We start from the raw sequence: 15,083 nt of genomic DNA on the forward strand, positions 1-15,083 counted from the left end.
CCAGACCAAAAGGGAGCTGTGCTGTTCTCACGACGTGACTCAAGAAACAGCCTCAAGAAGCAAACCAATACAATCTGTTCTAATGACAATCACATATCCCTTTGGGTTTGTTGAGAACAAAATGTGTGATCAAACATTTCTTATGGGCGCTATCTTATATGGCTTAAACAAACAAACAAAAAAAAGCATTTATGTTTTCAACCTGGTAGAAAACCCAACTGAATTATCTGAAGGTGGCTCATCCAGTTAAAGCACTGCCGCTAGGCACACAGGATGAGTCATACAGCTTGGATGGTGACAGTTCACGTCCAGGATGGTGACCCCGTAGGGGACGTCACATTGGCTCTGACACTCCCAGCCAGTGGGGGATGGGAAACTGGCAGGGATTGCTTCTCCTCATCATGCAACAGTGAACTGTACTAGCCAGACACCGAGCACATTCAGAGTGGATAAGAGGCCTGGCTGTTCTCTGTTCACTGGGATCAGTAGCCTGCCCACGTCTGCTCTGGATTGCTCTGCGTAAAAGTAAAAGCGTTTATAAGAAATGACTTCGGCAAAAAAGCAGGATTGGTATGGAGCATAACCTTTGTCCTGGCTTATGCAAAAAATAAGCAGGCTTTTGTAATTGAGAATGCCTGCATCTCACTCACCCGCTTTGCGGAGTTGATTGCAAGCAAGTAAGCTGCTTTGAGCATGTGACAGGATGGACTGAGTGGTGACGTCAGGCCAGATGCAGGAAGAACAACAAACAAGTTACTGCAGGGCAAAAAGACGCGTGGTGCGCAGTTTATTCAAAAACAATAATACAAAAATAAAAGGTTTAACAAAAAGACACGACTCACAGAGCCAAATAAAAGACATACACAAAAACAAATCTCAAACACAATCCTAAAGGTCCGGCTGGGCAGTAGCCATCACGGATCCTATAAGTTTTGTTTTCTTTACTTTCGTTTCTCTTTCTCCTCTCTCGCTCCTGTTCCTCTTCCGAACACCCACCCGGTGTCCAGAGAGCTGAAGGTTTTTATATTACTGACCGAGGGATTAACTAGATACCAATTATTTACTAATCCCTCGGTCACATTCTGCACAAGTTTTCTAATTATTCCTGGCAGAGAACGAGCTGCCTACTTCGCCTCTGCCAGAACACGTTTTAAAATAAAAACAAAACAATAACAAACAAACGCACAGCTACGCCGTCATATTTAAATACAATAAATAAATACAAAAACAATAACCATAATACACAATAAACAAATACAAAATAACACAGGGGCGGAGGGGGAGACCTCTTTCTAAAAATAAATAAATATCCTGTACAGGGCTCCTAGCCCTGTTACAGAGCGATAATGTGGATGTGGATTTCCCCTCGTCCAACAGCTTCACAAAGGTCCCCCGAACCTGACTGAGGAGGTCGTAGCATTTGGGAAGTCTCCACAGCTGGCCACTCAGGAGCTGCATCAGGGCTGAAAATCAGTCTCCTGGACCAATAAGTGGCTACTAAAAGCACCTTGGCCCAGTCCTGCCTGATTTTTTCCAGACACAGCGGGAGCACTGCAACCGGTGGCAAGGGATATAACAGTTGCCTCGGCCACTGGTGGGCCAAGTTATCTATCGCCAGCAGGTCCCTGTCTCCTTTTATGGATAACCAAGGGGGGCAGTGGGTTGATTCCTGGGAGGCAAAGAGATCTATTTCTCCTCTCCCGAATCTCTACCAAATGAGGCTCACCACCTCGGGGTGAAGCCTCCATTTTGAACCGCTGAGAGATTCCCTTGAGAGGAGATCTGCTGCCCAGTTTGTCACCCTGGGTAGGTGTACTGCTCACAGTGAGAGGAGGTTCTCGTGTGCCCTGAGCAAAAGCTTGCAGGCCACGAGATGGAGACTGAGAGACATGAGGCTGCCCTGGTGGTTTATGTACGCCACAACTGTTGTGTTGTCCGTAGAGACAAGCACATGTCTCCCTCAAACCTCCTGCAAAAAAGTTTGCAAGGCCAGGTAAACTGCCTGCAGCTCCAAAACATTTATGTGAAGACCCTGCCAAGAAGAGGGTACATGCGCAGGAGACCCAAAGGTCGGGTCTGAGAAGCTGCTGGAATGTCACCACCATAAGCTCTCTTTTAAGCTAAAATAGCACTAAACATGCGGCTATTCTCTACATTCTGCCATCTGACAGAGTGGTCAGCATGGACCTGGAGGCTGTCTGAGAAGGCATGAGTTCGCTCTTCGCATGATTCACCGTAAGGCCCGACTGTTGAAGGTGGCCGGTGTGCTGGAGACTGGACACAAATTAGCTAGTCATCCAGATAATTGAGTACTTTGATGCCTTTGAGTCTCAATGTTGCCAGAACAGATTCCATGCACTTCGAAAAGGCATGGGGAGCTAGACAGAGGCCTGAAAGGTGAACCACAAGTATTTCCTGTGCACTGGTTTTAGGCATCCTTGAGGTCCACTGTGGTGAACCATCACCCTGCCTGATTGACTGCAACAGGTGTTTTTTCCTGGAGCCAAAATGAGAATAAAACAACTCCAGCCGGAGCTATTGCAGCCTGGGAGGAGTGCACAGTCAGCCGACTTACATTGCTTGATCCCTGAGGAGAAGCGACTCGAGCCGCTGGCTCCACGTGGGGCACAAGGCCGGAGTGAGATGTAACAAACTACAGGCTGTTGTGCACAAATGCGCGTAATTAGTAAAACTAATACAGCGATTATTTTTAATATATGTAATTTGTGTAAAAACACAATGAATGTGAAAATCTCAGGGGCAGGCATGACTGCGTCACAGGCTCGGCTGATCAGCTTTGTTACATCTTATTCAGGTTTCAGTTCTTCAGGAGGTAAATACCCATTCAGTAATGGATACATTTCATACTTGAAAGAGAACTGCAATGTGCATTGAACAAGTATGTACCCTTCACCACCAAAAAGACCATTGTCCTCCATTCAAACGACTAAGCAAATGACATCTATACACCAAGGAGCTCAAGGGAGGATGTCTGCAATTTTCCAATTTAATTATCCCCTTTCTGTGAAGAACAATCCACTCCACTAATGGGCTACAACATGGATATATCAACACAAGTGCTAAATTAAAAACGTAATTATTTGTATGAATAAGTGCTATGCCTGAAGTGCAATATTTAAATGAGGACTTTAGACATTTTATCAGGATCCTTTTTTTTGTTTTGTTTTCTTAACTGGATACTGCATTTGTTAAGCACATCAAATGAGACTGAAATTAAAAGTATGTTTCATTTATATATATTTTTTAGTCTTTTATTTTAAATTAATTTGCTGTGTATGCAGCATGCCTGTCATTCCTACATTAACCCCCAATCAACACATCTTTCATTTTAACTGTAAACAAAGAGAAATGTGTTTTAAAAAATCTCAGGTCTGCCTTCTTGCTCTCAAAAGTCTAGAATTAAAAATACAGCATTAAAAACATTGTTTAGGATAATGAATACTGATAAACTTATTCTGTTTGACCTACTAACTACATAATTATACTAATGTACACCTTTTTATTTAATTAAGAAGGAACTACAGGTTTGTTATAATGCAATTAGTCCATTTGATATCGTAATCTTCCTTCACAGCATGTTTACTCTTCGTGACTAAAGCGTGCATTATGATCAGTTTGCATTACGTTGTTGCCTGTGTGTTGCCAGCTTGTTGGCTGCATGCTCGCCTCTCGTGTGACCGCCGCAAACTGCAAGGAAACACACAGGCAACAAATGTGTTCCTCTTGTTGCCTGTGTGACCAGGCCTTTGGACTGCAAAGGATACAGGAAAAAGCAGCAAACTGTCCTGTTTGACTCCAGCTGATCTCAATAAACAAACACGTGAAGCCTGTAACTGTGCTTTAATAAAAGTTTTGAAAAAAAAGAAAGGTTCGGGATCTAAAATTAAGGACTATTGCAATGAAAAATGCATCAGGAGGCTCTGTGGTCCAGTGGTTAAAAAAAAAGGGGCTTGTAACCAGGAGGTCCCCGGTTCAAATCACAGCATAACCACTGACTCATTGGGTGACCCTGAGCAAGTCATTTAACTTCCTTGTGCTCCGTCTTTCGGGTGAGATGTTGTTGTAAGCGACTCTGCAGCTTGAGACACCTTAGTCTCTGTAAGTCGCCTTGGATAAAGGCATCTGCTAAATAAACAAACAATAATAATAATATCATGAGCAAGTTTGATCGCATATGGATAAGTAGCTTTAAATGCAAGTGAGATATACAGGCAGCTGGTCAGACAAACAAGACAGCCTCTATATACCCTGAATTTGAATACATTTTAATAACTTGTGCTAAAGAATCTTGCCTTAGTATCGGTAAGGGTTAGAGAAATGGAAATGACTCAGCATTGGAGCAACAAAACCCAGAACCACTCAGAGAAATTTAAAAAAGCAGTGAACATGACATTTACTCTTTTACTTAAACTACTTCATTGTACAAATACATCTTTCGTGCTTTTTTTTTTTTTCACTATGTCCTGTTGGCACCAGCTCAATCTGTAAATGAAAATAATAAAAATTAAAAATCACCTATTTTCAGTGTAAAGCCCCTGCTGCACAGGTATTCCTAAACTGCAGCTTCTCAACATGTTCTTTCTCAACAGATATCTTCTTTTAAAAGGCCTTCTGACACATCTCTTTTGCAAGCGATATCGCTTAAAGGGTAATTTAAAAAGACACTTGCAATGAACATGCACAGACAGACAATGGATCACAACTGATAGGATGGTGCTCTCGCCAATTTAAACTGACAACAGACTGTAAAGAAAATATGTTGCCGACAATCTTCGAATCAACAGTAGCGGAACAAAGGGCAGCCTCTCTGTGAAAAATAGATTTTCAAACTAATTTCTCAAAATAAATTTTGATTGGAAGTTGGGGATATTGACCAGAGACAAATGGCAATGTATGCTTCTGGGCTGTCCTACCTAAGCAAAATGGTATCATTAGAAATTGATCATGCTTCAGTAGTTAGAATGTATATTTTTTAGCTCAGTTTTATATACAGTATAAATAGAAGAAATAGGATAACATTTAGGCCTGGAATTGATTTAAGGCATACCAAAAGTATCCAAAAATGTATGGACGTCCTCAGTGATTTGTTTGGAGTACTGACCAGAATACGTACTATACTAAGAATGAATGGCCTTGTCTTTGTTTTATGTTTTTAAACTATTACTTAACCAACAACTGAAAATACAGTGACAGCTGTAAATGTTCAACACACTCATTACAGAATTAGGACAGTGAAGTGTGGTTTCTACAGCTGCTATCAGTATGCATTCCATGATGACAGCATGGTTTGTATTGCAGGTCAATTCAAACTACCAGTGTTCGGATTAGCGAGAGTCAACTGTATTACTTTAATATATCTCATATACAGTGTTTCTTTTTTCCTATACAAGCAAGCTTAAAGAGAACTAAGACAACCCATCTCTGACAAGCACCCTCGGTGATCTTCACAAACGCACAGACTAGGAAATGCCGTAACTATAGCAACGTTCTTTTTTCTTCTCTTTTATTTAATTTAAATTTTAAATATTTAAGTTGTCAGCTAGAAGACCAAGTTTGATCAAATGTAGCATGGCTTTGAGTGTGTTAGAAAAACAGCTCGGGGCCACCGCGTGGGTATGAAGGAAATGGTGGTTGCAGACTGGTGCAGCTCATTCCCAATCCGTTGATGGGAGCGGCTCAACAGTGAAGGGTGGCTTTTACAATTAAGCAGAGAAAAGAAATGTAAACTGTACAGTTTTGTTCTCGTGCAAGCAAAGTAGGTTTTTCCCAACAAAAATTGTTTTTGTCAAACCGAGCAGCTTGAATTTTCCCAGAGGTAAATTAGGAACATAAAGAACTAATAACAGTATAGTGAGATAGAAACAGCACGCATATGGTAACGATAACTAGCCTAGGGAGAACGTTCCTGCTGCTGGACTCCTCACGCTTAGTCTCTACACAGCAACCCTTTAGTTTGATAGCTTTTTTCTGTTGTTTGTTTCTTGTAAAAAGTGTAAATTGTCTATTGGTAGTAGCACAGTCACTTTTGGAGGAAATTGACATTTATACTGTGTGTAAAAAATGTTATTGGCAAGCAAGCAACAAGCAACAAATCATTATTTTTTGTAAGGCATGTATCTATCATTGATTTATGCACAGTACATGTAACTTTTTCTACCAGCTTTCAAAAGAGAGTCTCAAAAATGTTTTAAACATACACACAAGGCAGCTCATTAGTATGAAAATATTTTCACATTCTCTTAGATGCCGCAACAACACAGAATCCTACCCAAACTTGCCATTCACATTCTACATATTGGGTAAACTATCTGGGGGGCTAGATAGGGTTTACTGTTACTAGTATGCACCAAGTTGGTATCTCACCTTTGCGTAGTCTGTGGTTTTAATGAACCACTGCTTGAGGTATTTCTGCTCTACTTTGGCTCCAGAGCGCCAGGAGCAGCCATTCTCGTCCACCTGCTCGTCTGCCAGCACGGTTTGATCCACGGGGTCCCAGTTCACCAGGGCCTGCCCGGTGAAACCACACACTTAGTACAAAAAGCTAACATTTCATACCTAGCTTGCTATAAACTGTGGTGCATATCCTGACTGGGACTGGTTAATCCACAAAACAGAACAAAGACTTGAAACAATTAAATATTTGCAGGTCCTTAGTTATAGCACTAAACCTACCAGAGCAACAAGGCTTAAAGTCTCTGGACTGATTAACTGAATAATTAAGGACTGGCTAGAGAAGGGTCGTGATGGGTTGAGAATTAAGGCGAGGGTGGGCACCTGTCAATACTGCGTTGATTTAAAAGAGAAAAAATGTCAATTCGTTATTATGTTTATATATATATATATATATATATTTTTTTTTTTTTTAATGAAAAATACATTAGCTATAAAAAGCTTTATTTCAATACTTGTCAGGTTCATTAACCAATGTAATGTATGTCAGGAAAGATTTGTGGGATTATATTTCATCAGATATAACCACTTTAAAATATTAATGATCTCTAAGTAACAAAAGATAAGGTCAGTCATGGTGACTAGCAGAAATGTAGGCAGCTTAAGCAAAGTGCCTACAGTATAATGTAATTATAATATAATGCATTTGATATATTGGTTGATGGGTTTGTTTTAAGGTATTAGGTGGCCCCTAAATTATTCCCAAATGGTTGAAAACTACTAATCTATGAAAAACAAAGTTTTTATTTCCATTCCTTTTTTATTATTGTGTCTTGTGATTCACTTTGAATTTTTTATTTTTTTTCTCCCTGCAGATGATCATAACGGGACAAACTCAGATCTCTTCAATAATGAAAAAGTTGGGCAAAGGAGACTGATGAAAAACTATGTTAGAAACAACATTTAGTGCTGGTGCTGAAGGGAGGCTCTCTGTCCACTCTGGAACAGGCAGCCACAAGGCCTCAGTCCTCAATGGGGCTGTGACTAGACCACCACTAACAATAAACTAGAGAGCAGCATTTTGACGTCCTTCAAACCTGAAGTTCTGTGGCAAGGGTTTGTTTTTTCTGACAGCTCAGTGGGTGTCCTCCATTCAAACGACTAAGCAAATGACATCTATACACCAAGGAGCTCAAGGGAGGATGTCTGCAAGCTACCTGCCCCTGGAAGGCAATGACCAGCCCAGCAGATGGACGCTTGAGCTAATCGGGTGCCTGGCCAGTAAGTGCTGTGTCATGGTCCCTGTCCATTTTGCCAGACTAACCTTCAGCAGAGCCAGTGCGACTTTGCAAACCACGAGGTAAACCTGCGCTCTCCTGACTCTGAGTCTCACTGCACACCACACAGATGTGCCTTTATCAGGGGAAGCAACTAGTGACCCCAGACCTGACACCTTCTAAATAAATTAAGACCACTTACCTCTTTCTGGTAGGCCAGTCCGGCTTCAAAAAGCTTGACAAAGAGGTACTGAGTCCATTTATAATAGTCAGGCTGACAGGTTGTTATTTCCTGCGTAGAATGAGAGAAGATTGTCGGGTTGATCTGGGTAGGGAAATGCAATAATCAAGAGCTCAAGTCATGTAGCTGTATAACAACCAATCATAAGAACTACAGGAAAGAAGGGGGTATATTTCCCAAGTGTTTCCTACAGCTTTTAATCCTATATTGACAAATATGTTTTCAGACATCACATTCTTATTCTTATTTTATTTTTACTATGCACCACCTCCTCAGTTATCGTTAGTGTCAGTATAAACACCCTATATAACAAGAACAGTGATATACTGACAAACACATAGAAAAAATAAGATAAAAAATAATATGGGTAACATGCATTTCATTTCTGTTACTGCTTTTCAGATTTATATTGTCTATTGCAGGGGAAATGGTAAAATTCACAAATTACGTATATACCGTCATGAATCAGGCGGGTATGGCAGATGTAAGGCGACTTTTAGTTGGATAATTTATTACACATACTATTTTCATATTTTCATTCAACAAAAAATCCATTGGTTCTCATTTCATTTTCAGTGATTTGATTGGCCAAACTAGTATGTGTAATAAACAGAATTACAACATATACCAAAGTCAAATTAGAACGTGTAATAAATATTTGAAAAGTGTACTAAAAAACAGGTTTTTGACCCGGATGCCAACCCTGTTTCAGTTCTTTCCGCAACAGCCTAGCGCTAATGAAAGTCAAGGTCATCTACCACACGGTAGAGCCCACATTGAGAGGCCTCTATCGCTATTAGAAAGCAATTTATTTCCTTATTTTCTCTTTAAAAAAAAACCTTAAAAGAGGCCTTCAGAGTGGCGCATTCAGCAAAAGTGCTCTACGTGGATGTGCCCTATAGCCTGGGGATCGCAGGTCCGAGTCCAGGCTATGTCACAGCCGACCGTGACCGGGAGTTCCTAGGGGGTGGCACACAATTGGCAGAGCGCTGCCCAGGTAGGGAGGGCTTAGTTCGGCAGAGGAATCCACAGCTCGCCGTGCTTCAGCGACCCCTGTTGCCTATAGGACGCCTGTGGTTCTGCAGGGGAGCCGCCAGATCTGTGTTGTCCTCCGGCACTACAGGTCTGGTGGCCTCGCTGTGGATCCGCAGTGCGAAAAATTATGGATTGGCAGGGGCACGTTTCAGAGGACGCGCGCTCCAGACTCTATTCCCCGACTCAGTGATGAGCCGAGGATACAGATAATAATTGGGCACAATAAATTGGGGAGAAAACTGGGGTAAAAAATTGGAGATGACTAAATTTTAAAAATAAATAAATAAATAAACCTTAAAATCTATATTTACCTTGAACTTCTGATATTTCAGCAGCCAACATCGACAAGCTCTATCGCTTAAATAGAAATAAGTAAAACCAAACCAAATCAAATGTATTCTAATCTGAGGCCTCTTAAGCACTCTCAAGTTTTCCATCATTAGCAGGCAATTACTTTCCAAATCACCAAACAGACACCATATGACCATCTCAACCACACTCGCTATTGTGATAGTGGCATGTATATTAGGCACATTGCCCACAAGCTGCAATATACGTCATATCTTGATTTTTTTTTTTTTTATTTTGTATGGAGGCTTTTTTCAAACAACATATATTTTGAGTGCATGTATTTAAACTGTGAACAAAAAAAAGCAGGAAAAAACTTCTCACAAACAGGCACCATCACTTATATAATTTATATACATTAATTATCCTTTTAATAACACAGTGATAAGATGATGCATACTGGAGTTAACTGGATCAGAATCTTGCAAGAATGAAATCTTGCACCTGTTTTAATTGACATCTACAAATGATGTTGCTACAACATATTAATTAAACAGATTCCATGTGTGTGACTACAAAGATCCCGGGTAATACTGAAAAACGTAAATTATCTCATTTACTCATCATTTCATCTGACCCAACAGACACGACCCAAACAAGAAAACATACAAACTGCATGAAAACAATTAAAAAACCTGTATTAGACAGACCTTCTCTTATTCCTACAGGACGTACAGTCAGTCTTGTAATAACAGGCTTTACTAAAAGTGACAATTACTGTTACACTGTGGCAGCAACCTGGGATTGTGTCCTTTAATAGCAACACAGGAAGACAGTTCTGTGTTACAGAACACAAAATCACAGGAGTGTTGGTAGACGCTATCCAAGTATATAGCATAATGGAAAAATTTAATTAAATTTGCTGAAAGGTGTAATTGCCATTTTCATTGACCTTTCATTGGCATAACAACTCTTGCACATCTGTGGCAGGCTGGCGAGTGGATAGAGGCCCAGAGACAGACTGCAGTTCAAAAAAATAACTATTTTATTATAAATAAACACAAAAATGAAAGGGCACAAGGGCCAAAACAAAACAATTTAAACACAAAGAAAGACAAAAAGCAAAATTTACAAAAATAACAATCTCCAGGCTGGGCAATGCCTTCACTGGATTCAAGCTTTCCAAACAACCAAAAAAAACCAACCTGCTTCCTCAGCTCCCTCTCTCCAAATGAGAAGCAGAGGCCTCCTTTTATATCAGGTGGCTGGGCGCTGATTGATTGTTAATCAACCTAATCAACTAATCAACCCCAGCCACCTGAACATAATAAACCCAGGCAGGTAGGGGAAGTTAACCCCATCTCTGCCAATTTAAAGGCAGAGCTTTGCTCTGCCACAACATCTCTTTCTGTAAATCATTTTGTTTTCCAGGTTTTACTTTTATTTGGACTTGTCTGATGTGCAAAAGGTACAACAGATTATTCTATAGTACAGTATCAGTATCCACAGGTACATTCAGAGGGTCCTCAACTCATTGTACCAGATAAATTTGCATGGAAGAGACTGCAGGCAGCAAATTTTACATTCGAGGTGCATAACGACTGAAGGCACTGCCATCAGTAGACTACACAGAACATTGGGGCAGCAAATAAATTAGTATCTGCAGACCTCTATAGACAACCAGTAACATTTGGGAATTTCAAATCGCTGAGCTAATTAGGGCCAAGGATATTTATAAATGTATAGGCCATCAATACAACTTTAAAATCAATTCTGTGCTTAACAGTCTCAATGCCATTAAATGGGAGCAGTGACATTTCTCAAAGCAGACCTCAAAGAGCATTGGATTCCGAATTTTTTCTAATGAACATCCTACCAGAAGCATCTTAGACTTAGGACCCCGTCTTATGCCCACATTTCTGGCAACTTGGGAAGCAACATGTTGCATGTTACATTTTTAAGCATCACTATATGAATAATTTAAGCTATTAAATCTAAATAAATTAGATTTGCACTACTTAGTGAAACTTGCTTTGAAAAAGAAAATCTATTAAGCTTTTTGGGATACCTAAAAACAAACAGCTACTCGTTCAATCATTAAAAAGATCTGAAATGGTTAATATCTTCTGTGCAAATTAGAGGAAGAAAAAAAAACAAGGTCATGGAAATCAGAGGAAGCAATCTTACAAAACCAGCTGAGCTGAGACATACTGCCACTCCTAAGTGAACAAGACATGAATACACCATCTACCAAGGATAACTTGGTATAAATGAAAGGAGCCCAAATATAACCTGTGGGAAACAAACAACTCAAATGGAATCCTTTTAGTTGAAATAGACTCAGGGAGTCAACTGAAGTTATTTAAACAGTGGCGATCTAAATATCAACACTGAGATAACTAAAGCGTGTGTACCAACCTGTACCAAATCAAACATCCAGCAGTGTTTGCAAGCAGTCTCGGTAGTGATTATTTCATTTTATTTAGTGTGCCCAATTATTTTATCCCCGATCTAGGATGTCCAGCACCGCAGCTCTGCACGGCCAGGAGGACCCTGCGCTTCCCTGGCAGAATGACTCACCTGCAGTACCTTGACCAGGTCAGGCCCCCAATCTAGTAATTAAAAGGACAGTGGCATTTAGATCCGCCACTGTTTTCAGCATAACCCATAGCTGGATAAACGTAATGTTCTCTTGTCTATGCATTTCTGCTGTGTGGTATCTGAAATCAAGTGATTTATAATTAAACTTTTAGAAACCCAATATAATATAAGACAATTCTAAAAAAGTGACCAAGTGACTCTACAGTACATTAACTCTATTTAACTTTGGGATTTGGTTGTCCTGAGGTTTTAAATTTCAAAAAACTCCCTACAAAATAAAGATACCATGTATACCAGGTTCAGAAACATTGGTTTACCAACTGTTAGTCAAAGCAGGTTGCTACATCAAAAAGATTAAAACAGCCCTGGTCCATTTCTGTGCCCCTTAGAAATACCCGTAAACAAGCATAACAGGCCATTCTGGATAGATATTTCCAACTTTACTAATTAACTTTAGACAAACTGTGCAAACAATAAGAACCATTACTAAAAATAAATATGAAACAATCCCTAAAATGTAATAAAAATGGAAGGGGGGCAATTAATATCTTCTCAGTGCTCAGAGGAAGCTGTTTGGAAGCTGGGACTCAGGGCATACCTATTACTTAATCAGTGCGTGAAATGGGGCGGTACTCACTGGTACCAAGTACCGCCACTTCTCCATTTCAAATACTTGAGTTCTGCCACTTCTGAATTTAAAACATTTGAGTAGCACTTTGGCACTTATCACTGACTATCTGCCTGGTTTCTTTTGCAAACTGTCAGCTGCATTTATGTGCCTTTCTAGTTGTTACTTTGTTGTCCCAGCAGCAGCTGCAAGGTTTACATCACAGCAGAGTATAGACTGCAACTCCCAGAGTGCACTGCAAAACAACTGCAACTCCCCGAGTGTACTGTAAACCTGAGCAGGGGAATTTATTTTGAATGATCCAGGTCAAGTCGCGATTAGACACAGTAGTGATTAGACGAGATGGTAAACTGGTTAAAATGTGGTGGCACTGGTGTAAAAAGAAAGTGCAGAGAAAAATTCACCGGAAAGTCTAACACTAGATACTAACCCAGAGATCGCCTTAACGTTAGACGATTTCAAAAAAAGTGCTTCAGAAAGCCCTCGGGACAGCTGTAGTGCCGGCCCTGCTGATTACATTCGGGATGCAGTTGTGACTGATCCACCAGACTGCTGGAAAACAGGGCAAATGCAGCATTTCTGCTGCTCAAATGAATGGCTTCTGGTAAAGAACAAGCAATTGGGCTGCTTAACATATAAGTCCTTAAAGTAGTTGGGACCGCACAAGTCACAAGGGCTGAGGCTGCCTACAGAATGGGGGGAGTGCTCGGTGACATATTATGGAACTGACCAATCAAAACAACAGGCCTCCTTAAGAAAGAAAATTAATGAGCATAAACATGCAACTGCTCATGTGACAGCTGAGAAAATCTTTTAAAAAGTGCAAATCTGGAAAAGTCGATGTATAACGTGGAGCTGGAAACAACATGCAGAGTATTCCGTACTGCCTATAAAATAGGGAAATATGGAAGATTGTTTGTAGATATGTCTGTCGATGTGGATTTGCAGGAGTTGAACGCCATCAACATGGGCAGAGTGCTTCACACAAACAAGTCGTGTGCTGCTACTACTGATCACAGCAGAAATGAGAAGAAAAAAAACCTGGTAAACAATATTCTGCAAAACAAAAGAAATTATAAATTCAATAAATTATTAATTGATAAATCCACCACCTTAAGTTGTAAGTCTGTTCTTGTTTTGTGCTTGCGGTCAGCAGTAGCGGGAGAGGTAAACGCTCAGGCTTTTTTCTTTGACCTGCTTGAGCTCGAGGGGACTACCGCCAGTTCTATTGTTGATGCGTTGCTGGAGTGTCTACACAGACATGGTTTCCATGACGATGTCTGATTTCTTTTGCCTGTGATGATGTATCAGTAATGTTGGGGAAACGGGCTAGAGTTGCAACTCAGCTCCGCAATCGATACCAGAACTTGTTTGTGTGGCACAGTTCTAATCACCGCATAGAGCTGGCGTCGGAGAAGTAATTAAAGAAGTCACAGGTGTGAATCAATTTTAGATTCTTTCTGACAAACTGTACTGTTTGAACCATGCCTCTCCAAAAAATCAAAGAGAACTGAGTCAAACTGCAAAGAAACCAGACAGCGTTTATTAGCCTTTGGCCGCGTTTTGTCAATCCGCTGGGTGGAGTCCAGTGAACGAAGTGTGAAAGCAGTGTGGGAGAACTATTGAGCCCTCCATGAGCACTTTACAAAAGCTTCTGGTGATACAAACAGAGAGAGAGAGAGAGAGAAAGAGAGAGAGAGAGATTGTAGCCTTGCCGGAGTTTCAAAACGTTTATGGTGTATAGAATTAATCCTGAAGCAGTCATGCTTGTGTTCTGACTATTTATAACTACTCCTTTCCTACTGTGTAGCTGGGGGGGAGCAGGAACATCACCCCTAGGTGTACTGTATCTATTTAGACTTGTATTTTCAAACATGGTTAGCTCCATTTTGTGTTAGCTTCTGTCCACTTTACAGCTTGTTGAGAGAGAGAGAGAGAGAGAGAGAGAGAGAGAGAGAGAGAGAGAGAAAGTATGATGGACTGGACAGTCACCTCAGTTCATCTCCCTTTGTTCACAATTTGGGGGTTATGTTTGATGCTTTGGTTGAATGAAGAGATCTTTTTCGCCAGACAAATTGTTAGTTCGACAAATCACAGTTTCTGAGTCAATGGTGAACAGTCCTGGACCATACACAAAGGAAGCAAACAAAGCCTGCATCCAGTTAGACTTCAAGGGGGTTGAGTAGAACAAGCGTAGTAAAGTTGTGCAAATGAACGCAAGTCAGTTTTACAGGAGGTTGGCAGAGAATCTTAGAAACAGACTTGTGACAACAACTTCATCAAATGTCCGTACCAAGGCACCTGAAACCCCATCAAAGGAATGCGATAAAAACATAACTGAACAAATCAAAATGCTCTATCCTGAATCCTGGCACAAGGAAGAACAGCTAGATATTCAGCATGGCGACAGGGTAGTGAGACACCTAAGTCAACATTTTAAAATGGACGTAGTGGAGAATGTAAGAGTATTTCGTGAATACAAGGAATGCAAAGGTGCACATATCCCCAGTGCCTTAGAAAGCAATTAGAACCATCGCAATATCGACACGTGAATGTGAGCATGCTTTCAGCTGCATGAATGACATTTTGACATCAAAGAGAA

The 15,083-nt window shown here is 40.6% G+C and overlaps 1 protein-coding gene across 3 annotated transcripts in view; it reads right to left on the reverse strand.

The window, feature by feature from the left end:
• lars2 (leucyl-tRNA synthetase 2, mitochondrial) overlaps nt 1–15,083 on the reverse strand; it is an 81,664-nt gene that overhangs the window by 42,713 nt on the left and 23,868 nt on the right. For all 3 annotated transcript variants that reach the window (XM_041244798.1, XM_041244800.1, XM_041244799.1), the window contains 2 exons: nt 7,891–7,980; nt 6,385–6,528 (listed from right to left, as the gene is read on the reverse strand). In XM_041244798.1, coding sequence (XP_041100732.1) covers nt 6,385–6,528; nt 7,891–7,980 — 234 coding nt within the window. The remainder of the gene's footprint in view (nt 1–6,384; nt 6,529–7,890; nt 7,981–15,083) is intronic.

The sequence above is a fragment of the Polyodon spathula genome, chromosome 3 (genome assembly GCF_017654505.1).
Source record: "Polyodon spathula isolate WHYD16114869_AA chromosome 3, ASM1765450v1, whole genome shotgun sequence".
Lineage (NCBI taxonomy): Eukaryota > Metazoa > Chordata > Actinopteri > Acipenseriformes > Polyodontidae > Polyodon > Polyodon spathula.